The 25,593-nt window shown below is 41.8% G+C and overlaps 2 protein-coding genes across 2 annotated transcripts; one reads left to right on the top strand and one right to left on the bottom strand.

Moving 5' to 3' along the window:
- The first annotated feature begins 2,708 nt into the window (after positions 1-2,708).
- C19H15orf40 (chromosome 19 C15orf40 homolog) lies at positions 2,709-8,105 on the top strand. Its single transcript, XM_055556002.1, has 4 exons — positions 2,709-2,899; positions 4,219-4,345; positions 6,422-6,549; positions 7,991-8,105. The coding sequence occupies exons 1-4, from the start codon at positions 2,750-2,752 to the stop codon at positions 8,084-8,086; spliced, it is 501 nt and encodes a 166-aa protein (XP_055411977.1). The 5' UTR covers positions 2,709-2,749; the 3' UTR covers positions 8,087-8,105.
- Positions 8,106-19,759: 11,654 nt separating this feature from the next.
- Positions 19,760-25,182, bottom strand: RAMAC (RNA guanine-7 methyltransferase activating subunit). Its single transcript, XM_055555535.1, has 4 exons — positions 25,043-25,182; positions 24,268-24,316; positions 21,304-21,482; positions 19,760-20,582 (listed from the first exon to the last, which is right to left on the bottom strand). Exons 3-4 carry the CDS (start codon positions 21,471-21,473, stop codon positions 20,396-20,398), a joined length of 357 nt encoding a protein of 118 aa, XP_055411510.1. The 5' UTR covers positions 21,474-21,482; positions 24,268-24,316; positions 25,043-25,182; the 3' UTR covers positions 19,760-20,395.
- Positions 25,183-25,593: the final 411 nt, after the last annotated feature.

Raw genomic sequence — 25,593 nt, 5'->3', positions numbered from 1 at the left:
TGGGTGTTTATCAATTCCAGCTATAAATGATATCTAAAGATATATATCTTTTTCTGATTTTGAGTTTCTTCATGTTGTTTGATCATCCCTAGTTTTATCAATATTCCTGAAAATCACATTATGTCATTTTCTTCTGGCAGAGTCATGTTCCATTGTGTACATAGGTCTCTTTTTCTTTATCCATTTATCTCCCCATCAATATGTTTATTTCCATTTTTTGGCTGTTGTAAAGTGCAGTCCAGTGCATGCTTGGTTGCACATGTATTTCAAAATGTTTTCTTCTCAAAAATTCCTTGGAGTGGTTCTGCAAGATCTTCTAGTAGCTTTATTTTTATTTAGGTGTCTTAGACACTCAGTCGTGTCCGATTCTTTGTGACCCCATGGTTTGTAGCCCGCCAGGCTCCTCTGTCTGTGGGATATTCCTGACCCAAGGATCGAACCCACTTCTCCTGTCTCTCCTGCATTGGCAGGCAGGCGCCACTCGGGAAGCTCTTTTTGTTTATGGACATAATGCAACTCAACTTACTTAAACATCTACAGTGGAAACAAGTGCTGCCATCTGCTGCTTCACCAGTGTTTTGCAGTCTTGGGTTTTTCTCCACTGTTTGCTCTCAATAGGTGAGAGAGAACTATTCTTGTTATTTCCTCTGATAGAGGGTAAGGAGCATCACGCTATCATTTCCTATTAAAAGAGCTGCCTGAGTGACTCCTGTACACCAGGATCTGCACTGAGCACTTGATACACATTCTCTTTTTTTTTTAATATAAATTTATTTATTTTAATTGGAGGCTAATTACTTTACAATATTATAGTGGTTTTGCCATACATTGACATGAATCTGCCATGGGTGTACATGTGTTCCCCATCCTGAACCCTTCTCCCACCTCTCTCCCCATACCCTCCTTCTGGGTCATCCCAGTGCACCAGCCCTGAGCACCCTGTATCATGCATCGAACCTGGACTGGTGATGATAATATATGATTATCATATATTATATCATATATTATCATATCATATATTATCACATATGATAATATACATGTTTCAATGCCATTCTCCCAAATCATCCCACCCTCGCCCTCTCCCACAGTCCAAAAGACTGTTCTATACATCTGTGTCTCCTTTGCTGTCTCGCATACAGGGTTATTGTTACCATCTTTCTAAATTCCATATATATGCGTTAGTATACTGTATTGGTGTTTTTCTTTCTGGCTTACTTCACTCTGTGTAATAGGCTCCAGTTTCATCTACCTCATTAGAACTGATTCAAATGTATTCTTTTTAATGGCTGAGTAATACTCCATTGTGTATATGTACCACAGCTTTCTTATCCATTCATCTGCTGATGGACATCTAGGTTGCTTCCATGTCCTGGCTATTATAAACAGTGCTGCGATGAACATTGGGGTACACGTGTCTCTTTCAATTCTGGTTTCCTCAGTGTGTATGCCCAGCAGTGGGATTGCTGGGTCATATGGCAGTTCTATTTCCAGTTTTTTAAGGAATCTCCACACTGTTCTCCATAGTGGCTGTACTAGTTTGCATTCCCACCAACAGTTGCCACACATTCTCATTTGCTTCTCACGACATCATATGAGAAAAGTACTATTATAAGACCCATTTCACAGGCCAAGAAATTCATGTTTTAAAAGGTCAGTAAGTAGTGGGAAGTCGAATTTAAACCCAGGTCTATCTCCCAAGCCATAAAGTTGGGAAACTATTTTGCTGGGTCCCAAAATAACATGTCACCATTTTCAAACTTTACAATAAGACCCTGAAAGATACTTTGCCAATCTGTATTTACTGCAAAATATGAGCATTTTCTATTTTTTTAAGTGTAATTACTCCAGTATCCGTCCAACAAATTGTGATAATTTATTTGAGTTATCAAATGGTCCTTCTTTTAGGCCCACATAAGTAGTACTTTAATTTGCAAGAAAAAACTTTACCTGGAAATAGACAACCTTATAGGATATTAAAGAGCCAGATCTTCAAATGCAGTATGTTTTAGACAAATCTTTTCCCTTTCAAGTCCTATCTGCTCCAAATCATCTCCTTTTTGCTTCCCTGTTCCAGTCATTGAGATTCAAAACCTGAAAACTGTCCCTTGAACTAGACAATGCATCATTCCTAAGACAGCATGGTGCTATAGTATCCTAGCTCCAAAAGCTACACGGCTCATTACTCTTGCCTACTTTGTACACCTGAAAAATCCATTTTCCATCTTCTCCATTGGCAAAAGCTAAGACAACATTGAATTTTTAAATTCAACTTTACTAAAACCTGAAAGAAATTAAAGAGAAAATAGGAACAAGTATAAACATTAATAATGGGTTTCCTGCCATTTGGATCATAGAACACCCCCTCCCCTTTTTTTTTTTTTTTTTTTTTTTTAACCATTTGCAGTATCTCTTCATGGCTTCCCAGGAGGTACAGTGGTAAATAATCTGCCTGCCAATACAGGAGATCCAAGAGTCCTGGGTTCGATTCCTGGGTGGGGAAGATCCCCTGGAAGATGAAATGGTAACCCACTCCACTCTTGCCTAGAAAACTGCGTGGACTGTGGAGCCTGGCGGGCTACAGTCCGTGGGGTCTCGGAAGAGTCGGACACGACTTAACGACTGAGCATGCATGCAGTAGTTCTTCAGGTCTTTCCAGGAAGAAGGAGTCGTGCTCCGGCTAGCCAGAAGGCGTCGCCCTCGTGCCCGAGCGGAGGCTCAGGCCAACGGGGCCACGCGCCGCTGCTGCATGCGCAGGCGCAGAGGGCTCTTCCGGCGCCTGGCTGGGATGCCACTGTTAGGCTACGGGTTGAGGCTGCTCGAAGCTGGATCTGGTTCTCGGGCTGTCACCCGGCTCCCTTTGGGCGACATGCCTAAGAAATGTGGTGCGACGAACAAGGCCAGTGGCAATTCCTGTGGCCGCGGGAGGGTGGGCCGTAGGAATGCTGGTTGAGGAGCGCGGGAGAGAAGCGGGACACGCGGGTGGGTAGAAGCTCCGCTAACCGCTTGTTGTCTCCGAGTCCCAGGCCTCCTTCTCCCCACCCGACTCGGCTGCGCCGCAGGCCACCCGGAGAGGTCGAGCACCTGGGCCGGCGTCGCGCGTGCCTCTCCCCGAGCGGTGACTGCCGCCCCTCCGGCCTTGCTCTCGCACTCCCAGGCTCGCGCTTCGTGTTCCGGCAGCGCGGTGTGGCCTGTACTTCCCTGGGAGGCTCTCGCCAGCGTTCAGTCCCCTTCCCTGCCTCGACTGTCTTCCCACCCCTCCGTCGGGAACCCACTTCCCATTTCCCTTCCACTGTCTCTGCAGGGCCGATTTCGGTTGGTTCCTAAGACTCGGCTCTAAATTTGCTTCCTGCTGGGAGCTTCCCCGGCGTCCCGAGGCCGAACTGCCTCCTCCTTCGCTGCGCGGTGATGCCCCGTGGGTGTGTGGTCGGCGCTCCTAGCACAGTGTACCAGTCCACAGTCCGGGCTCCTTGAGGGCAAGGGCCATGTGTCCTTATTCGTCTTTACTCATCCTTTGCCTCCACACCCCCCTGGTGCGCAGTTTATGTTTGTTGAGTGGAAAGTTCCTAGTACAGCTTCTGACACATAGTTGTCCTTTAAATCAGCTTCCCGGGTGGCTCAGCGGCGACGAGTTCGCCTGCCAGTGCAGGAGACAGAGATCCGATCCCTGGGTCGGGAAGATCCCCTGGAGGAAGAAGTGGCAACCCATTCCAGTATTCTAGCCTGGGAAATCCTATGAACAGAGGAGCCTGGCGGGCTACAGTCCATGGGGTCAGAAAGAGTCAGACACGACTTAGCGGCTAAATAACAATAAGTCCTTTAAATACCACTGTTGTTCTTTTTTTCTCCACCCCTCCCCCCTTATAAACACGTCCAGCCGTGGTTGTTCACAAACGTTTAACTTGTGCTGCTTGAAATACAAAGATAAATAATGAATAGTCGCTGCCCCTGAGGAATGGGAAATGCAAAGGAACCGGCTTTAAGGTTTACCAAGGCAGGGAAAAAACAGTGGAGTTGATGGGGAGGCTTTGTGGAATAATTGATTTGAGCAGTGAAAGATGTTGGAAGACCATTCTAGATGACCAGAAATCCTTGGACATGACTAATCAGCCTAATTTGCCTTGGTTAAGGGTGAAAAGGAATCCTGGCAGGATCAAATGCGTGGGAAAGTGTTTTGTAAACTGTGAAGCTGTAGTGTGGTTGTTCTTGTCGTTTTAGGGTAAAAACCAGAGCAAGGAACCAGAGAGACCACTTCCTCCCTTAGGTCCTGTGACAGTTGATCCTAAAGGCGGTGTCAGCATAGCCATCCATGCCAAACCGGGTTCCAAACAAAATGCTGTGACAGGTATACTTGGACCCTGGGGTAGGGATCTTGTATGAAGGACTCAGTTGTCCCCTGCTCCATCCTTCTTTTGCCTTAGTTTGCTGAAAATTTATCCTGTATGATCAAGTGTATTATTCACGTCTGCAGTTAGAGGCTCCTCCATTTTTAAACTCTGAATTCTAATTTAAAGGTATAATCTAGTGCTTAAAACTGAATATGTATATATTTAAAGCATACCAAGTTAGATGAAAAACCACTGAACACTGTCTTTTTTTATATTTTATTAGCCAGTATTGTGGTGATCAGTTCAAAATACAAATATTGAATCATTATGTTGTACAGCTGTTATATGTCAATCATACCTCAGATTTAAAAAAGGTATTTTAGAAAGAACTTATACAGAAACGTATGTAGCCTAGATGATTCTTAGTTTGTCCTATTCCAAAAGTAGAAACATTCAGAGAAAGATGTTTAGGTTATTTTTTAATGATCATTGGTCCAAGGAGGGAGAGAACCTGATGATCAACACCTGTGTGAGCTTGTTTTCAGTCCAAGCTATGCAAAATATTTCTGGGCCCAGTTCTTTCATCTGTCAGATGAGACAGTTGGCCTGTTAGAAGCTTTTAAGCTATTTCCTGGACCCCAAAAGTTGCCTTAGGGTTCTCTATGGTGGGCACAGGTGAGGTAAGCAGAGAGGACTCCTGAGAACTGTTGACATTTGCTTTAAATGTTGGAATTTCAGGGGAAATTGAGTGGAGGTAGGGGATTCTGGGTGGGGGAAAAAGTTTGAAAAGCATTGATCTGAGTAGTCTTGATTGTCTTTGTCACCCACTAAAGCTCTGTATTCCAATTTTTTAAATATTTTGAAAACAAGACCTCAGAATTGGGGTGCTGGGCCTAGTTTGTGCTTATGGCCATGTTAGTGTAGCTGTGTGTTGGCTGTCCCCTCCTTAGCCAGCATTTTCTAAGTAGTCGCTGTGGACACTATCTCTACATACTGTTGGAATACCATGTTTCATCAGATATAATTGGCCATCAACTGTAAGGTACACACGGTACTTTATGTACCAGTAAGACAGACAAAATCCACATCAACTAAATGTTTTCTTTCCCATCTAACACCTGAATTTCAAAGATACTAAAATGTGGAAAACTGCATCATAAAATCAGTGACAGGATAGGAGAAGGGTTGTTCTACTGTCTCATTCCTGTGGACTGTGGCCGTGTTTACACAGGCGAGATGAATGAGTATGGAAATGCCTGGGTAACCCCAAATGCAGGACTAGCTCAAGCTCATTTGCAAACTGCTTTGAATATATACTCCTCTCAGAAATGACATGGAGGACTGCAGGCAGGTTGCTCTTTATGAAGGCTGTATTGATGAGGAAGCCTGAACCACTTCAGAAAGCAGTGTTCATTGTCCCTGGATTTCAAAGCATGAATTCAAATTTATTTTTGAATCACAACATCACTTTGTAGCTATGTGACCCTGAACACATTACTTCTCGGTTCCAGTTTCCTCATTTGTAAAATGGAGATGATAAACTATAGGAATAAAGTTATTATTGGTAAAGCCCTTAAAATATGTTTGTGTGCCCTTAAACTTGGTGTAAGTGCTATGTAGCTGTTAACTAAATAAATACATTTTAAAAACATCAAAAGAGGCATTTCACTGAGGTGAACCTAATGTGGTGCTGCCACTTCCCTAATGAGGAAACTCTGAACAGCCCTGTACAATCTGTGAGCTACCTCATTCACTCATTTCTCAGTGACTGCTGGGCTAAAGCCCAGCTCCCCTGACTCCTTGCCTGGGGCTCTTCCTATCAGACCAGGCGCAGTTTCCAGCTCCTAATTCCAGATTATTGCCCAGGACTCTGTGGGTCCACCTTGGTCAGCAGGTGAAAACCAATTTTCTTCTCTGGGTTTCTATAAGGGCAGTGGCATGTTTATGTTCCCTTAACTGATGAGCTTCATCATTCTTCATTCAGCAGTTATTCACTGAATCCCTACTGTATGCCAGACAAATGCAAATGCTTTTACAAAATATCCCCACTTCATGAAGAAAAGGAACTCTATAAGGATCTGTTCTCATTCCAGACGTGACAACCGAGGCTGTGAGTGTAGCCATTGCCGCACCTCCGACAGAGGGAGAGGCTAACGCGGAGCTGTGTCGCTATCTTTCCAAAGTCTTAGAACTCAGGAAGAGTGATGTGGTTTTGGATAAGGTAGGCCTCTCTTTCTGTCTCTCAACATCTTTGAGTACTACATCAGTCATTACTTTTAAAACACCAATTTTTTTCTTTTCAAAATAATTGAAAAACCAGTTGTTTTTAACTCTCGTATACATTTAATCACCAAAAATCTATAATTCTTCCTAGTCCCCTTCCTCCCAAATGCCTTAGTCCTTCTGAGTTCATGCCTGTACCTGCTCTGTCAGATTAAACTTGCTTGTCTCTTCCCTCAACTCATCACCTTAGTAGAAACATCTAAAATGGTTCCTGTTGTTTGTAACCTCCATTAGAGAGTCCATCAAGCACATCTGGTCCAGCATGTCCTCGCTCACTGGGAGACACTCATTAAAGAGATGGCTCATACAAAGTCATTAGTCCTTCTGCACTGGAAGGGTCTGCACTAGAGGTGGTGATCAGAATCACCTGGGAATGATTTCTAAGACACGGGTTCCTGGGCATTACCCCAGACTTACTCAAATAGAATCTGCAAGAGTAAGACCCACTCAAGTTTATATTTCTTACAACTCTGCTTGTTTTCCAGTGCTATATTCTGTAGCTCCCATCCAGGATCCAGTGGGCACTGAGTCATTGATTAGTAGGCTTCCCCTAAGCAGGAAGTGGCAACCCACTCCAATATCCTTGCCTGGAAAATCTCATGGACAGAGGAGCCTGGTGGGCTGCAGTCCATGGGGTTGCAAAGAGTCGGGCACGACTGAGCGATGAACACTAACACCTAAGCATCCATATGATCAGGCCACGCCCCTCCGCATCTCCTCCACAGCAGGTCGTTTCTGATTTTCTGCCAGCGCGCATGCCCTAACATCTGCCTAAAAGCCCTCCCCATGCTTCCACCTGTACAGCTTCTACCCATCTAGATAAATACCTGCTCAGAATTTACTTTCTTTAAAGGATATTCCTAAACAAATCCTTCTTATAGTTGTCTTAATCGGTTGTGGGATCATAGCACTTGGATATGTGGTCACTTTTTGTTTGAAATTTTTCAGAAATGTGTAACAGTATAGAGAATAGCAATCCTATATTTAGAATTATTTTTAATCAAAGTTTATATTAAATTGCAATATTTGTTTTGGTAATTTAAACAAAAGTATTACTTGAAAACAGAATATTGTACGTCCAGATTCCATACTCATTTTGAAAATGCCTAATTTTTATTACTACAGAATTGATGTGTGAAGGTAAAACCTCTGGGGAATTGTAAAAAGAAAAAGAAAAAAAGTACTGAACCGGAATCTGTCTTTGGATAGACCAGAAATGGCTAGGAGAAAGCAGCACTAAGCTACCAGGAAAACTAGCCCACCTGTGACAGCCCCACAAGGACACGGTGGCGTATCCTCAGCAACTGAAGTCTGCTGTCACTAATAGCATTTGAAAGTTTAGTGCGTTGTCCTGACACCGATTTTTCCTTTTGGTCCAGGGTGGTAAATCTCGTGAAAAAGTGGTGAAGCTTTTGGCCTCCACACCTCCGGAAGAGATCTTGGAGAAATTGAAAAAGCAAGTTGAAAAGAAATAAAAGCAAGAAATGAAAAGTACGTCCTTGAGAAACTTTTTTTATTGCTAATGATGGAGAGACTGTTAAAATACACTTAAATACACAGAATGTGTAAATATATTTAATAAGAACAGGACTCAAAAAAGAAGTATGAAGATTAAAAGTACTGGACATGGAACTTAGGTTCTTTAATCCCTGATCCCAAACAGCTCGAGACATGTTACTCTGTTTTCACAGAATTACAGAGTACAGAACTGGAAAGGATATTTAGGATGACCTGATTCAGCCCCTTTCATTTTGTGATGAGGCTTCTGACTTCAGAAGTTGAGAGTCTTCAGGATCACTTGGTGCAAGATGGCAACTAGAACTTAGATCCTTTGGCTTCTAGCTGAATGCAGTTTATCCTGGTTGTAAATTAAAATGGTAGTATTTCCACAGCAATTACTGGAATTCTGGGGACTGCCTTCTAATCCAGTTTAAAAGTGACAGAGGAAACCTGTCACGCTGCTTCGTAGTGTCACTTTATATTTTAAAATGCTTATGTAAATGGCTTCCCTGGTATCTTAGCTGGTCAAGAATCCACCTACAATGCAGGAGACCCTGGTTCGATTCCTGGGTCAGGAAGATCCACTGGAGAATGGATAGGCTACCCACTCCAGTATTCTTGGGCTTCCCTGGTGGCTCAGCTGGTGAAGAATCCGCCTGCAATGCAGGAGACCTGGGTTCGATCCCTGTGTTGCGAAAACCCTGGAGAAGGGAACAGCTACCCACTCCAGTATTCTGGCCTAGAGAATTCCATGGATTGTGTAGTTCATGGGGTCACAAAGAGTCAAACACGATTGAGCGACTTTCACTTTTATGTAAATGCAGCATTTTTTTGTCTTTTTAAAATGCTGTTGAGCATTTTGTTAAAAAGAAAGAACAAATCAAGACTTGCAATTTAGAGAGTTCCCTGGCAGTCCAGTGGTTAGGACTCAGCACTTTCACTGCCACGGCCCAGGCTCAATCCCTGGTCAGGAAACTCAGATCTCATGAGCGGAACACTATCAAGCAAAGAAAAAAAAAAAGATTTGTAATTTCATGTTAATATTCCTCTTGGATGGTAACTCCAGTCATCAAATCTGTTGTCCTTATGAATCTCCTAAGATCTTCAAAAGAAGACAGAAGATCTGGAAACTATTTTCAATACTTGTGAAAGCCTGTCCTGTCAGAAGTCATATCTATATTGAGGCTTCAAAAACTAATAATAAGTATCTTGTTTTTAAATGTTCAATACAAACTATAGTAATTAAGGTAATCTAAATAATTACTAACTTTGCTGATGGAAGAGTTGATTTGCAGTTGTCTGCTTTGTCTAATAAGTACATGAGAAAAACTTGATAGACAAAAGTTTTTAAAAATATAAAATCCACTAAAAGGACCAATAATAAAAATGATGGATGGTAAAAGAACTGGGAGCCACTTGTCCGGTACAACTTATTTTGTTGAGAGGAACCAAGGACAATCAGTGCAGTGGCTCATCCGAAATCAGAGTAAAGGGCAGAGCACAGGCTGCACTCAGCTCCCTTCACTTATGCCGTCTGCCCCCAGATGTGCTCTGCTTTACGTGGTCTTGGCTTCAGAATCCTTTCTGTTCTTTTTCAACACTATTCTGGTGTGTGCGTTACAGGCGTTTTTTTACTTGTGGTCTTTACATGAATCCTTGTTTGTTAGGATGCTTTCCCTGATAAGTAACAGAAACCTAACTCATCTGGCTTAAGCAGTGAAGGGATTTATTAGCTCACATACCTGAAAAGTCTCAGAGGCAGGGTTTACTTAGGGGTTGGTTTGACTCATCAACAGTTCAGTGATGTCATAAAGGACCCACCTACTTTCCTTCCTGACTTACTTCAGCAGTGCCAGCTTTACCCTCAGGCCCACTTCCTTCTTGGAGGCAAAAAGGCAGCAGTTTTGGGCTTCTCATCCACCTATCCAGTTGGAAAAAGGGCCTCTCATAAGAGCTTTGGTATTTCTTTTCCAAAAGCTCTCCATCAGCTTCTCCTTGTATCTTAGCCCAGATCAGGCCACACGAAGTTTCTAAACCAGCCCCTATTGTCAGAGAATGCCAGGTTGTAACACAAGGTGCCTAAACCAGTGACTAATGAGGAGAGTTACTCTCACTGTTTTACACTAATCAAGGTCTGTCCTAGAGCTGGAGATGGGCTCAGCCGAAACAGAAACAGGAGAGAGCAGAGAAGGGGAAGTACTTGAATGCAAATTAGGAAAAGTTACAGAAATAGGAGTCTGGATAGGAGTAACAGATATCTACCAGAATCATCTATTTAAATAGCCATATTTTAACATAGGAACGTTTTTGCCTAGTCACTTTTTTTGAGAAACGCACCGTATCTTTTGAAAAAAGAACATCCAGTCATCAAAAGCGGTTGCCAGAGGTAGTAACTGGTCCAGGAGCTGTATCTGGGGACATGATTTCCCTTTCTTCCTCAGCGAACAAGGTTGCCTTTTAGCAGTCTGTGCTCTCCTGACCTGCACAGGGCTGTTCCCCATTAATAACAATCACAGCTAAGGCCTGGGTACCTTGACCTGATGTGAAAGTGTAGTTAATTTAGCTTTCTTCAGCTGGACCCTGTTCTGCCTCCAAGAACATTAAGACAGGCCCAGTGACCTAGGACAAGGATACAAAACCCCCACCCCTATAACATGTGTCAGATAATATGATTATAGCTCTGCCTTCCCCCCATTAAATTTAAGTGACTGCTGTGTTTCTTATCCTATCTGTTGTCCTGAGGGTCCAGCCTTTCAGGCAGCCCATAAACAAGGTCTGAAAGATACTTATCCAACTCTGGTGATTATATCATGGTGGTGGTCTAGCAGTGCATATGTAATCTATCATCTTCACTTTAATACATGATAATTACTCTTGCAAAAATGATTTAATTAAGAATAGTAAATTAATAACTTCGGTGCCTGCTGCTTGCCAGACACTGCTAGGTGCTTTGACTACACTACACTGACTAAATTGGAGGCAGAAACAGGGAGCTTGAACTCCCGATGGCCATGAGCTCCTCCTCACTAGTTTGCCAGCTGGGGGATTGAGAGAACCAGAGCATGCGGGTGGCACCTTTACAGTGCTTAAAATTCCAAACAGCTAAAGACTCACTAAAGAGCCTCTTGATGAAGGTGAAAGAGGAGAGTGAAAAAGTTGGCTTAAAGCTCAACATTCAGAAAACTAAGATCATGGCATCTGGTCCCATCACTTCATGGAAAATAGATGGAGAAACAGTGGCTAACTTTATTTTGGGGGGCTCCAAAATCACTGCAGATGGTGATTACAACCATGAAATTAAAAAACAGTTACTCCTTGGAAGGGAGACTATGATCAACCTAGACAGCATATTAAAAGGCAGAGACATTACTTTGTCAACAAAGGTGTCTGTCTAGGCAAGGCTATGGTTTTTCCAGTGGTCATGTATGGATGTGAGAGTTGGACTATAAAGAGGGCTGAGCACTGAAGAATTGATGCTTTTAAACTGTGGTGTTGGAGAAGACTTGAGAGTCCCTTGGACTGCAAGGAAATCCAACCAGTCCATCCTAAGGGAAATCGGTCCTGGGGGTTCATTGGAAGGACTAATGTTAAAACTGAAACTCCAGTATTTTGGCCACCTCATGCAAAGAGCTGACTAATTTGAAAAGACCCTGATGTTGGGAAAGATTGAAGGCAGGAGGAAAAGGGGATGACAGAGGATGAGATGGTTAGATGGCATCACTGACTCAATGGACATGAGTTTGGGTAAACTCCAGGAGTTGGTGATGGACAGGGAAACCGGGAGTGCTGCAGTTCATGGGGTTGCAAAGAGTCTGACACAACTGAACAACTGAACTGAAAGACTCACTTTAGGAGGCAGTCCTTTTCTGGGCTTCAGGCCGCCAGCATCCCCCTCTTACATTCTGGACATTCAGTTAGGTAGTTCCTTAACCATAAAGTAGAACAGAAATGTTAGAACCCATCATGGGCCCCTACTTCAGACTTTCTTAATGCCTGTGACTAGAGACAAAGTTTATAAGGCTAGATTTTCAGTTTACATCCAAAAGGTGGCACCATAACGCAACAGCAGAAACCCACACACAGTTTAAAGAAGGGAATAGATTCTCAATTCCTTCTGAAATGAGTTAGGAATCCCTTTCTGTTGTGCCCGACTACCAATATCAGAATCTCTGGTCCTTCTTGTCTGGTCTCCTCAGAGACATTCCTTAGACTTAATCCCCTGACATTCTGGGTTTAGCACAGACCAGAGTGTGGCATTATTAACCAGGGCCAGCTGAGTACTCGAGAGTGTGGGTCAGCGCTTTGGTGGAGCCAGCAAGGTCCCAAGTGCCTCCCTTAACTTTGCAGCTTTCAGATATCCCATCTAGTCACTGTCTTTGAAAACAGAATTGGGCTGAACAACTGACAAGGAATTAAAAGGATGCCAGTTTATTAACTGGAGTGAAGAACACACCTGCCAAATAGAGTGTGTAGTGGGATCCTCTAGTGACTACCTTGTCCCTCTGGGAAATCTCTTCAGAGCCTTAGGTTTCCCCAGACATACCTGAGGAATTGGAGCACCGTGGAGGATAAGGGAGCAAGTCAAGTCCACAGAACCCGAAGCCTTTAGTCCGATTATAGAACTGTGATGCCAGGACAGTTGCTGCTAGTCACATGTGGATCCTGAGCACCTGAAATGTGGCTAATAAAATCTAAAAAGCATCACAGAAATAAAGGTCCTATTGAAAACAACACAACAGAGAAGAGGCTGAAAATATGACATGGAGTTTAGAGGGCAGGATAAAAGTGAGCAAAGAAAGGAAAATGACAGATCCAGAAGTCAGACACAGGAAAACCAACACATAGCAGGAGGAGAGAACCGAAGAAATGGAACAAAGATTTGAAGATACAATCAAAATATTGGAGAAATAAGATTATTTTACAGAACGAAGGTGTCCCAGGTGAAATATGACAGTGATCAGCAATGAAACACAACCCAGTAAAGTTCTCTGAAGGTACAACAGCCTTTGGCCATCTAGATAAAAAGTTGAAGTCACAGGGAGGAAAAGAGAAAACATACCTGCAGACTCACATGTTGCTGATGGGAATGTAAATTTCTGCACTTCTTTAGGAAATGCGGTATTTATTAAAATGAAGTAATACAGGTTTTTTAACCCAACAGTTCTATTTTTGAGACCACCCCAACAGAACACACAAGAGCGTCAGAGGATATATGGATAAAAGCAACATGGCATAGTTAGTAGAGGCAAAAAAGGAAACCAAAGTGTCTACCTATTGGAGAATGGTCATATAATCAATGGTATATCCATACCATACCATGTCATGTTATTAAAATTAAGTCATTAATTTTTAATCTATGGCTACTTACCTGGAGTGATGGCTGTTATAATCTGTTGTATGAACAAAGGATTATACACACGTGTGGATTTATATATATATAACCTCAGTTTAATAAAGGAAAAACACATAGACCAAGTTTATATAAATTTGTGTGGGCCTGGTAAAAGAGACAGAAGCATTCACAACAGGGCAGAGTCACTGGTTAGGTGCAGATTATTCATTTGTCCAGTTTTACTTTTTACAGTATTATTTTGTATACACACAAAACATATTAGTGAAGGAAACTTTAAAAAGAGAAACACTAAAAAAGCTTTGGACTTTATCAGTTAGAGCAGTTTTATTTACCTCTTTCAGACAAAGAGGCAGGAGATCCTTTAGTGAGTTAAAAGCACAGTATAAAAAAACCATGAGATCATCATCACATCGTCCCCTGAAGGCATCTCAGGAGAAGTCACTGAAACCCAGAGAAAACCTAACTGGTAATTAATACATGGGGCTCTCCATACCCCCTGGGGCCAGGAGTGAAAACAACTGAATTAGCCCATGAGTACACAGAGACACTGGAGATCTGTGAGCTGCACTTTTTGTAATCACGTCAGCCCAGAGGTACTACTTCTGGAAGCACAAACCTGATGCTGACTGGGCACTGAGTCTGTGCCCCACCCACTGATGTTTACTTTGCACAGTGCTTTCACTTAATCCTTCAAGGGGGTGATCCAATCACTTATGAGCAATTTTGATGAGGAACAACTTGTCTTCATTAACCTCCTCCCATGCCATCCCATAAATCTTAAAATCTGAGGGGTGTTATCCACAGCTCATCCCATTTTCCAGTCTGACAGCATTGATTACGAACTACTCAGATAAGCATGTGTCTCTGGCACATGCAGGCCTCAGCAGTGTTACCAGCTGCTGAGGTCACTTCCTCTTCAACCCTGGTATATTCTCAGCAGTCCTACTGACTGAGACCCATGCAGCCAGCATGGCCCTCCCCTGCCATCTCCACAGCTCATGGGATCTCTGCTACCATCCCTATTTTCCCCAAGAGCTGGTCCCAGTAAAAGTGTCAGACTAGAAGGTTACCTTACAGCTGAATGGTATAGTCTACCATCAATTCTTCAGCGACTGTGCAACCCCATAGACAGCAGCCCACCAGGCTCCCCCATCCCTGGGATTCTCCAGTCAAGAACAGGCCCCAAAATAATTTGATGTAGCAAGACCCAGGAAAATATGTTTAGCTATTACAGCATGTCAAACCGAATAGGTCTGAATTCTTAAGTATTAATCTAAAAATTAATATCATTAATTTCTACAGATGTCAAGAATATTTACTACTGTTGGTCTTAATTCAATCTAAGTTCAAAACTGGAAAATTTTTTAAAGCATATCTAAGTTTATAAATCTAAACAGAGGAAACATTCTCTGAGTGACCTATATAATTAGATTTTTCACACAGAATAAACCAAAGCCTAATGTATTTCAAAGTTCCCATTTATATATATTATTTATCAAATATAATATGTATTTAATATGTATTTTATTGGGCTCCAAAATCACTGCAGATGGTGACTGCAGCCATGAAATTAAAAGATGCTTACTCCTTAGGAGAAAAGCTATGACAAACCTAGAGAGCGTATTAAAAAGCAGAGACATCACTTTGCAGACAAAGGTCCGTCTTGTCAAAGCTCTGGTTTTTCCAGTAGTCATGTATGGATGTGAGAGGTGGACCATAAAGAAAGCTGAGTGCTGAAGAATTGATGCTTTTGAACTATTGTGCTGGAGAAGACTCTTGACAGTCCCTTCGACTGCAAGGAGATCAAAGCAGTCAATCCTAAAGGAAATCCTGAATATTCATTGGAAGGACTGATGCTGAAGCCCCAATACTTTGGCCACCTGATGCAAAGAACTGACTCCTTAGAAAAGACCCTGATGCTGGGAAAGATTAAAGGCAGGAGGAGATGGGGACAATAGAGGATGAGATGGTTGGATGGCATCACCAAGTTGATGGACATGAGTTTGAGCAAGCTCCAGGAGTGGGTGTTAGAGAAGCCTGGCATGCAGCAGTCCATGGGGTTACACAGTCAGACACGACTGAGTGATTGAACTGATATCAAATAAGCTTCTTTGGTTAAAACACAGGACAGTGAAAGAAAAAACCCAAAGAAACTTTTCAGTGAATTTATATATATATAAAATATATATATATATATAATACGTCAATTTATCTACCATTACCAGAGTCAATGCTTTCACACATAGCATTTCCAGCTAACTAAAGTTTTCTAACAAGCCACCTCAAACTGGGAGTATTTATTTCCTAACAAGAACAAAAATTCCCTTTCACTACAAACAGGAGTGCTAATTAAAAGAAGTGAAAGGTCCAGAGCATAGATTTCAATACATAGCGAAATCTGTGTTTGAGTTGACTGAATCAAACAGAATACAAAGTCTAGGGAATTTTTTAAGGTGTTAAAAACTATTCAGAAACAAAGGGTAGTGCTTTCAATAGAGTTCAAAATTAGTGATATCAGTAATCTTCCGGGTAAAAGATCATTTCCTTCCTTTTTGGGATTCTAAACTTAAAACTGACATTTCATTACCCTTAACTGTCATAAAGTTTTATATTTGCTTTAGGGGAATAAAATACAAAGGGAACATTACATCCTTGTCTGTTGAGCATTATGTTATAAGGAATGCAGCTTTGGAAACCAAAACTATGCTGGGAATCTTACTGGCTTTCTTATATGGTTTCAAGAACCTAGAAACTATTCTTAGAGCAGTAACCCACGGTTATTATACTCTGGCTGTGCTTAGTTGCTCAGTCGTGTCTGACTCTTTGTGACCCCATGGACTATAGCCTGCCAGGCTTCTCTGTCCATGGGATTTCCTAGGCAAGAATACTGGAATGGGTTGCCATTTCCTCCTCCAGGGCAAATCCTTCTAGCACTCAAGAAAAAAAAATTTTTTTTTCCTGTCTTAAATCTCTAGTAAACTGATCTCAAAGGATACTAATTTGATGTGTTCCATAATCAACATTGTAAAGCCAGTGTCAATTTCCAAACAGCAAATGCCAGTAATTTTGGTTCCACTTTGATATAAACTTTCTTTCTTATTTTTGGCCACACCGTGGGATCTCAGTTCCCTAACCAGGGACTGCACCCAAGCCATTTACCTAGTCCTAACCACTGGATTGCCAGGGAATTCCTGTCTTCCATATTTGAAGCATTTATTTTCTGAAGGATACAATGTTTTGTTCTTTTGCTAATCTGTATAATAATACATCTAAGGAAACAATCACACATCTTTGGTTCTCAATCTGCCTACCTCATATGGGATTCCCTTGTAGTTTAGTTAGTAAAGAATCCACCTATAATGCAGGAGCAAAGGGTTCAATTCCTGGGTGGGAAAGAACCCCTGGAGAGGGAAATGGCAACATACTCCAGTATTCTTGCCTGGAGAATCCCATGAACAGAGAAGCCTGGTGGGCTACAGTCCACGGGGTTGCAAGAGTCAAACACAACTTAGCGACTAAACCACTACCACATCCTTTATATCAATACTATGCTTTCAGTTCAGTTCAGTCGCTCAGTCGTGTCCGACTCTTTGCGACCCCATGAATTGCAGCACACCAGGCCTTCCTGTCCATCACCAACTCCCAGAGTTCACTCAAACTCATGTCCATCGAGTCAATGATGCCATCCAGCCATCTCATCCTCTGTCGTCTCCTTCTCCTCCTGCCCCCAATCCCTCCCAGCATCAGGGTCTTTTCCAATGAATCAACTCTTCGCATGAAGTGGCCAAAGTATTGGAGTTTCAGCTTTAGCATCAGTCCTTCCAATGAACACCCAGGACTGATCTCCTTTAGAATGAACTGGTTAGATCTCCTTGCAGTCCAAGGGACTCTCAAGAGTCTTCTCCAACACCACACTTCAAAAGCATCAATTCTTAGCTGCTCGGCTTTCTTCACGGTCCAACTCACATCCATACATGACCAAAACCATAGCCTTGACTAGATGGACCTTTGTTGGCAAAGTAATGTCTCTGCTTTTTAATATGCTATCTAGGTGGGTCATAACTTTTCTTCCAAGGAGTAAGTGTCTTTTAATTTCATGCTTTACAGTTTATCAAATTCTTCCCTCTCACTGATTAAACAAATACTTAGGCAGCACCAATTATATACAACTGAGGTTTTAATGGTCACGGGCTTTCATTTCCATTCTCAAGCTCTTATATGTCCGGTCACTTGTTTTTATGATAACCCTGTGAGAGCGACAAGCATATCCCCATTTTTGCAGGTAAACAAATAAGCTCAAAGTTTAAGTGCTTGCTTTTCTCAAGATCGGATACCTTCTAAGACAAACTTGGAGCCAAGATTCCTTACGACTTAGTCTATATGCTATTACAAGAGACTACCTATTTGAGATGAATTTCACTTGACACTTATTTTTTTTCTTCTCCCCTTTTCAATGATCCTTAAGTTGCTTTGATGTTCTTTTCTGTCTCTCCCACATGAAGCAGAAACCATGTCTTTTATTTTTTCCTGATTTTAAATACACAGGGAGCAGTCTGATATAACCACTATTTACCAAAAAAAAAAAAAACCACCACCACATAAATTACCCATGCTGAATGCAGAAATAACCCATGTTAAAGGAGGACTCATCATATTTCCAAGAAGAGTTGATACTCAGACCATATATTCCCTATTGTATCACTGTGAAAATATTTAAGTACTGTTGGAAAACACTTTTCTTCTGAGCTTTCTGAGAGGCATCCTCCCTGGTCCCTTGGATCCAAAGATCTGCTGCTGCTAAGTCACTTCAGTCACGTCCGACTCTGTGCAACCCCATAGATGGCAGCCCACCAGGCTCCCCCGTCCCTGGGATTCTCCAGGCAAGAACACTGGAGTGGGTTGCCATTTCCTTCTCCAATGCATGCAAGTGAAAAGTGAAAGTGAAGTCGCTCAGTCGTGTCCGACCCTCAGCAACCCCATGGACTGCAGCTTTCCAGGATCCTCCATCCATGGGATTTTCCAGGCAAGAGTACTGGAGTGGGTGTCATTGCCTTCTCCGATCCAGAGATCTAACTAGTGTCAATAGCTGGCACAGCAGACAGCCCCCAGGATCCTGCTCCAGAGGTGTGACCCAACAGGTCAGTGGCTGTGCTTTATCAGTTGATAAAGCAGGTATTTTTAATAACCCATCTGCTTTTGAGTTCCCTGGTGGCTCAGATGGTAAAAAATCTGCCTGCAATGTGAGAGACCCAGGTTTGATCCTTGGGTCAGGAAGATCCCCTGGAGAAGGGAATGGCTACCCACTCTAGAATTCTTGCCTGGAGAATTCCTTGGATGGAGGTGGCTGGCAGATTGTGACCCACGGGGTGACAAAGAGTTGGACACAACTGAGTGACTAACACTTTCACACTTCACTTTCATACCTGCTTTCAGAAAGGATCTTGGGATATAGCCAAGCCATTGTTAACTCTCTGGGCTAAGTACTCTGTAGTATAAAGACTTATCTTAGTATACCGGCACTGGCTTGTTTCCTACTGATGTAATGAAGAGGGGTATGGGGAAAACCCTTATCTTATTGTTAACATTTTATTTATAGCTGAGTGTGAGTACTTGGTTTATCAAATCCTTTCTAATAAAACAGTTACCTGAAAGGATGGCTTTGCAGGAAGTGTGTGTGGAGAAGAGAGTTAGATCCAGAGCATATAGGAGAAGCGTATCTGGAGATGTCAACCTCTAGAGCAGATTGCTAAGAAAGAAGGCAGCAAAAGGCAGATTCAGAAAGTTGGCTTTTAATATCTTTGACCTATCATGAAACTTGTGCTCTTAATATTACTCTTAAACCAAATGAACTTTCAAGAGATATGAGGACAGAGCAATAAAGCTCATCTCACCGTATTAATCAATGGACTAACTACCAAAATTTGAGGGAAAATACTTACAAGTATTTTATTTGAATAAAACCATTATAATGGCCATTAAAATGATGGGAAATATGGTGCTCATTCTGAAAGGAAGTTTCAGCATCACTGGATTTATAAAAGAGGCAGCAAAAATGCACATCTGGAGGTGAAATAACATTGTAAACTCAACCTACATTAAATACCATAAAAGTAAATAGAGTCAAAATACAGCATTATTTACACATAACTGAGAAGAAAGGGAACATTACAGAGTTAAACTTTTGCATAACGTGTGATGTTTATGTAAGCAAAAGCCTTAGAGTTTGTGTAAAATGACTGTGTGCTTTAATCCCACCCACCACTAGACTTATAAATAAGACACTGAAACAGACGGATTCCTTCCTGATTTTATAGCTTTATTCTTGATATCCCTCTATAAAGAGACCAAAATGATTGTGAAGATGACTCATACCTGTAGAGTAACTACAAAGTTCCACATTCACATAACAACAAAAGCCAAATGAAATATACTACAGTTGTTTTACCTTTCAATTACTACTGGGTACAACACATCATAAGTAGCATAGTGGTGCATTTAGGAGCTGATTGTACTCCCTGTGTAAAATTTTAGGAATGCGCACAACTGAGTGTAGGGATACTTCATCTTACAAATTAAAAGCAAGCATTTTCTACATAAAATTTTTATTTCTGTGTAAAACAAAGACAACTCCTGAAGGTCTAACAAGGAAAATTATATACAACATTCAAAGCACTATTAAGTCATGAAACAAAGACGAATCTGAGGTAGAAGTCAAGCAATATAACCCACAACCTTTTTAGGGGAGTATTTATTTCCAGCAACCATCATGTCTCTCCAGTAAGAGCTAATTTTTTAAAAGTCCCAAGTTCCAAAATATTAACAATCCATTTTCTACAATCAGATGTAAAACTAGGACCAACAAAAGATACAATGTAAACTTTTGTCATGTTAACAGAGTAAATAATTTTACTAAAAGTTGGTGACACTTCTATCAGTAGTAGCCATAGGGAGGCCTTTGGTTGTAACCATAGTGTCCATAGTGATGCGGGTAGTAAGGTTCTTGTCTGTGCTGCGGGTAATTGTTACCCCAGGATCGTCCATGCCATTGATTGGATCGATTGTCACTTGGCCACCCCCGTCTGCTATCCCTACCTCTAAACTGTCTGTTATCTTGCAACCTACAACAAAACAGAAATATTTTTATACTTCCCTTAAGAATAAAAACACATGAGAAATCTAGCCTGGTGCATTTCATTTCTCAATCTAATACTCAGTAAACAAAAGAGTAAAAACCAGTTTTATTTAGAGTGTTATTGCACCAGGTATTCAAAACTTTCCTAAAATTCAGATCCAGTATTATACTGGATAGACTTTGCAGAGAAGAGGTAAACTATAGCTGCAAACTCAAAACAATAGGATGGTTCTGAAGCAAACTAAACCTATTCAGTTGTTCAAAAGCAGTATGGTAATATTCCTTTTATCTATTTTGAGGTATTAAATGGAAGTAATTTCCATTGTATAAACTTCTTTCTAAATGGAAACCAAAACAATACCTTCTTTATGGAATTTAATGTAAACGTTTTGTAGAAGACCCTAGGTTTTTAAAGCATAATTGCCAAGAAAATATTAGTCCAGAGAAAGAATATTAAAAAAAAAAAAAAAAAAAAAACCTTTAAAATACACATACACATGGCTGCATAGCAAGGGGAAAAAAAATATAGTGCTGACAAAATATTAAAGCAAAAATTTATCAGGGACTTAAGCAGTTACTAGGCACTCAGTATAGCACACTGAACAAAAACACTGATGCCTGCCCTCACGGGCCTTGGGGGCTAGATGATTCGAGCTGTCCTCTCCCAGATCAGCCATCTGCATTTACTCTTCTGAAGTAATACATACCGATTGCCTCTATTTCTCAGGCTGCCACCAGCTCTGCTATTCCATTCTTCAACAATCGGAGGAGACTCAGGAGGGCGTTTTAAGTATTCTTGGTATTCTTTGTCATCTTCTGTGAATCTACTGGCAAACATCTCTTCAAAATTTGGAACAGCTTCAGAAGTGTCAGTCATTCTGAAATTCTGTACAGGTTTTTAATATGTTTCTATTAGAATTTTTTTTTTTTAAGTAACACCATCTTTACCAGATAGTGAGAAAATAGGAAGTAAACACTTTTAGGCAGAGTATGTGTAAAGCCCTTGTGTACCTTTAAACTTAAGACAGGCTAGATTCAATTCAGTGTTTCTTCATTACTATAACAGAGGCACTGTGCTAACTAGGAGCCTGGGATACAAAGATGAACAATATATCATGAACCTTGCCCACAAAGAGCTGAGGTCTGGTAGAATAGACAGTTGTGGTATAAATATAAAGGGAGGAGCAGCAAATGTCAAGAAATGAAGCTCTAAAAGTGGGCAAAAGTCAAATAGTGAAATACTTTGTATTTAATGTAAACAACTCTGCTTTTTCTGAGGCAAAGGGGTGGTTTAAGCAGGGAAGTCTCAAGAGCAAATTTACCATTTAGAAGGATCACTTTTCTATTAATAACACTGTAGAAAACAGATTAGTGAGTTTAAGGGCAGATTACTGCAATAACATAGGTGACATGGTGAGGATTTAATCTGAGGCACAGACTGTGAAAATAGTTTTAAAAGAATTCCAAGAGGAATCAGTCACTGAGTAGATGTTATGAAGAGAGGAGGGGATAAAGGATAACTCCTAGGTTTCTGGCCAAATAATTGGTCAGGTTATGGTATCACAGGAACTAGAAAGTGAAGGTGGGTGAAGATCCACACTGAGGTAAGTTAGTTATGTATATCCACATGAAGAGTCAGTTCACAGTTTAAATATCTGGGACAGAGAACTGGGTGGACAATGAATGCAATGGGATACATCAATTTTGCTGGTGGATAATGCTGTGAGAATGAGACTCCTCAGGAAGGCTATGGAAAAAGAAAAGAGTATCAAAAAACAATCCTAGAGAACATCACCGTATAAAGACAATAAAGAAGGGATAAGAGAAGAACCCAAGAGATTATCATAGAAGGCAAGAGATTAAAGAGTGACAGGTCATCAGTGTTGAATAGTAACTGGAAAGAACCAAGAGAAAATTAATTCGATTTAGCCATTAGGAGCTGAATAGAGTAGCAGGGATTAAAGCAGGACTACAATTAATTAAGAAGTAATTGGAAAGTAAGGAAATAGAAATCTACACCCATTAGTCTATACTAAGCTTTCAAGAGGCCTGGCTGGAGAACACACAAAGGGCAGTAGCTAAGGGCTTACTGGAAGATTATCTCTTTTTCCCCAGACTAAAACACCTGATGGTTGGTGATAGGAAAATAAAAGAAGAGCCAACAAAGAAAGAAAAAGACTGAAAATACAGTGAAATGAAGTGAAGTCGCTCAGTCATGTCCAACTCTTTGCGACCCCATGGACCGTAGCCTGCCAGGCTCCTCTGTCCATGGGATTTTCCAGGCAAGAATACTGGAGTGGATTGCCATTTCCTTCTCCAGGGGATCAAACCCAGGTCTCCCGCATTGTAGGCAGATGCTTTTACCCTCTGAGCCACCAGGGAAGTCTCTGGAAAGACAGACAAAAAGGCCTTTAAACACAGAGCTATTAAAGTCGAGGGTAATTACTATAGAATGGTATCTAATATATTTTCTTTTTTTCTCTAATACATTCTTATTCTAGGTGTTCTGACACATGAAAAGAAGTACTATAAATATTATCTAATAGCTATGAAAACAGAAATTTTTTTCAGCTGAGTTTTCCAGGGCAATTATGGATTCACATTTGAAGCCATATTTACCCAAATTTTCAGAGAGCTCCCTACCTCTGAAAAAAAATTTGACTTAGGCTGCAGAAGGCCTAATCCTTGAGGAATCAAGGAAGAAAGAGTTCACTTCTTTTTATCTTCAACCAAGATCTGGAAGCCAGCCCTGGAAGTATTTTGGAGGTAGCCCCCGATGCCCTGGGGCTTCCCTGATAGCTCAGCTGGTAAAGAGTCCACCTGCAATGCAGGAGACCCCGGTGTGATTCCTGGGTCAGGAAGATCCCTTGGAGAAGGGAAAGGCTACTCCAATATTCTAGCCTGGAGAATTCCATGGACTATATATAGTCCATGGGGTTGCAAAGAGTTGGACAGGACTGAGCGACTTTCACTTCACTCAATGTCCAGTCCGTCCTTGATGCAGTCCCATCCCCTACCTTTCCTAACCTAAACCCTATCTTTCTATTCTTTGCCTCAAGACTTGTTTTATGATGTGGGGCATATATGACATCATATTAAAACTTTAAAACCAAATCTCTCTTATTTGACATCTAGAATTATTTTTCTTCCTTTATCAATTCAGTTATAATAAAAAGCTTTTGTCAAAGAGATGTGATAGCAGAAGACAGCTTTTTCATTAGTTTGTCTTTCCTCCAAACTCCTCAAAACTCATGCGAATATTTATAATACTACTGTTGTCCCAACGAAATTAAACAAAGATTATATTTTGGATTAAAGAAACAGTATCTAGATGTTTTAACTTCTAGGCATTAGAGTATGTCTTATTAAATACTAATGTGTCTGAGATTGGCAAACAGCTGTCAAATTCTCAAATCCAAGGTACAGTTTAAGATAGATTCAGCAAATTAAAACCGTGCCTCAATTTCTTTAGGAATCACTGGAATCACCAGAAAGATGACCCATACCTAACCAGAGGGGTGATAAAAATCATAAGGCAAGGCAAATGTGCTACTGTATTTAATGTTCTCCCAGGATCCCCCTCCCACAAATAAGCAAATGTTTATCACCTTTATCATTACTGGTAAGGATGAAACTTAAATAGGATTTTCATTGATCCATGCTTTACTCACCTCAGGGATTTGAGGCGACTGTTTTGTTTAATGTTTAGATTGTGTAGATCTGTGGGAAGAAAAACAATAAACTTTACTCCTTGAAAGAAACCCTCAAATGGTGTGTGCCGCGGGGACGGGAACCATAAGGATCTTTAAGTTAATTAAGTGGTAGGATTAAAAGACTTCCGACGCTAATTTGAAAGAGGAAATTGGAGCTTAAAGTGCTACTGAAGAGCTAGCTAGAAGAGGCTACAAGACTTGTCCTCTGGGCCTTCAAAATCAATCCGAAAGTGAATAATAACTAGACAAAGCATGTTCTTTTCTGTTAAAAACAAACACAACAACAACAAACAAGGTAGATGTGTACTCGAGGACGGCTAGTTTTTAGGCCCTAAATAAAACCACACGGAACTTTCGCTGTGGGTCACTAACCTCGGAAAGGACTACGCAGAATGGGCAGTCATGCCCTGAGAGATGAACCCAGAGAATTAACCGACGAAGACACCGACTGAGAACCGCTGCGTTTCTCAGTTCTCTCTCGCAGCTTTGACTGCTGGGCTCCTTCTAAAACACCTCGGCCCCAGGCGCGAGGGAAATTAGAGGCCATGAGGGGGATGCGGCTTCTGGTTTCGCCAAAAAGTCCGGTCCCAGAACTGCAGAGCCCGAGGACACCTCGCCGGCCACTCAGTTCGGCCTGCCCGCCCGACTCCCTCCTCCCTGCGGCCCGAACGCACTCCTCCACCCAGGACTGTGTCTATCCCGCTCAGGGCTCCGGATGCGCACGGAAACCTACCTCCAGTCCAGGGCGCTGGCACAGTACCTCTGTGTACACTCCTTCAGCTCTCCCAGGTAACAGAGCCACTTCGGCCAGAATCCGACCGCCCCCTGACTTCCGCTTCCGGCGCGCTGAGGCCAAGGCAGGCCTGTGAAGTCTCGCGGGATCTTCAGGTCTCCCTGTGCATTTTTCCCAGTTTTCTCAATGCTGCTGGCTTGTGCGGGGCTCTGCGAAAATAGTTGCTGCTCCTGCTAAGTCGCTTCAGTCGTGTCCCACTCTGTGCGACTCCAGAGACGGCAGCCCACCAGGCTCCCCCGTCCCTGGGATTCTCCAGGCAAAAATACTGGAGTGGGTTGCCATTTCCTTCTCCAATGCATGAAAGTGAAAAGTGAAAGTGAAGTCGCTCAGTCGTGTCCGACTCTTCAGGACCCCATGGACTGCAGCCTACCAGGCTCCTCCGCCCATGAGATTTTCCAGGCAAGAGTACTGGAGTGGGTTGCCATTGCCTTCTCCGGCGAGAGTAGTTAGGTCGGGCTAAAAGTGTTGATGCTTTCCGTGCGCTTCCAACT

This window comes from Bubalus kerabau, chromosome 19, assembly GCF_029407905.1.
Source record: "Bubalus kerabau isolate K-KA32 ecotype Philippines breed swamp buffalo chromosome 19, PCC_UOA_SB_1v2, whole genome shotgun sequence".
In the NCBI taxonomy this organism is placed as follows: Eukaryota; Metazoa; Chordata; class Mammalia; order Artiodactyla; family Bovidae; genus Bubalus; species Bubalus kerabau.
The sequence above is the reverse complement of the archived record's forward strand: the minus strand, read 5'-3'. Positions and strand labels throughout refer to the sequence as shown.

Coding starts and splice junctions, on each gene's coding strand:
- RAMAC (XM_055555535.1), bottom strand. CDS start 21,473: ATGACTGACACTTCTGAAGCTGTTCCAAATTTTGAAGAGATGTTTGCC. Junction 20,583..21,303: donor CTGAGAAATAGAGGCAATCG/GTATGTATTACT, acceptor GTTTTGTTGTAG/GTTGCAAGATAACAGACAGT.
- C19H15orf40 (XM_055556002.1), top strand. CDS start 2,750: ATGCGCAGGCGCAGAGGGCTCTTCCGGCGCCTGGCTGGGATGCCACTG. Junction 4,346..6,421: donor CAAACAAAATGCTGTGACAG/GTATACTTGGAC, acceptor TTCTCATTCCAG/ACGTGACAACCGAGGCTGTG. Junction 6,550..7,990: donor GTGATGTGGTTTTGGATAAG/GTAGGCCTCTCT, acceptor CTTTTGGTCCAG/GGTGGTAAATCTCGTGAAAA.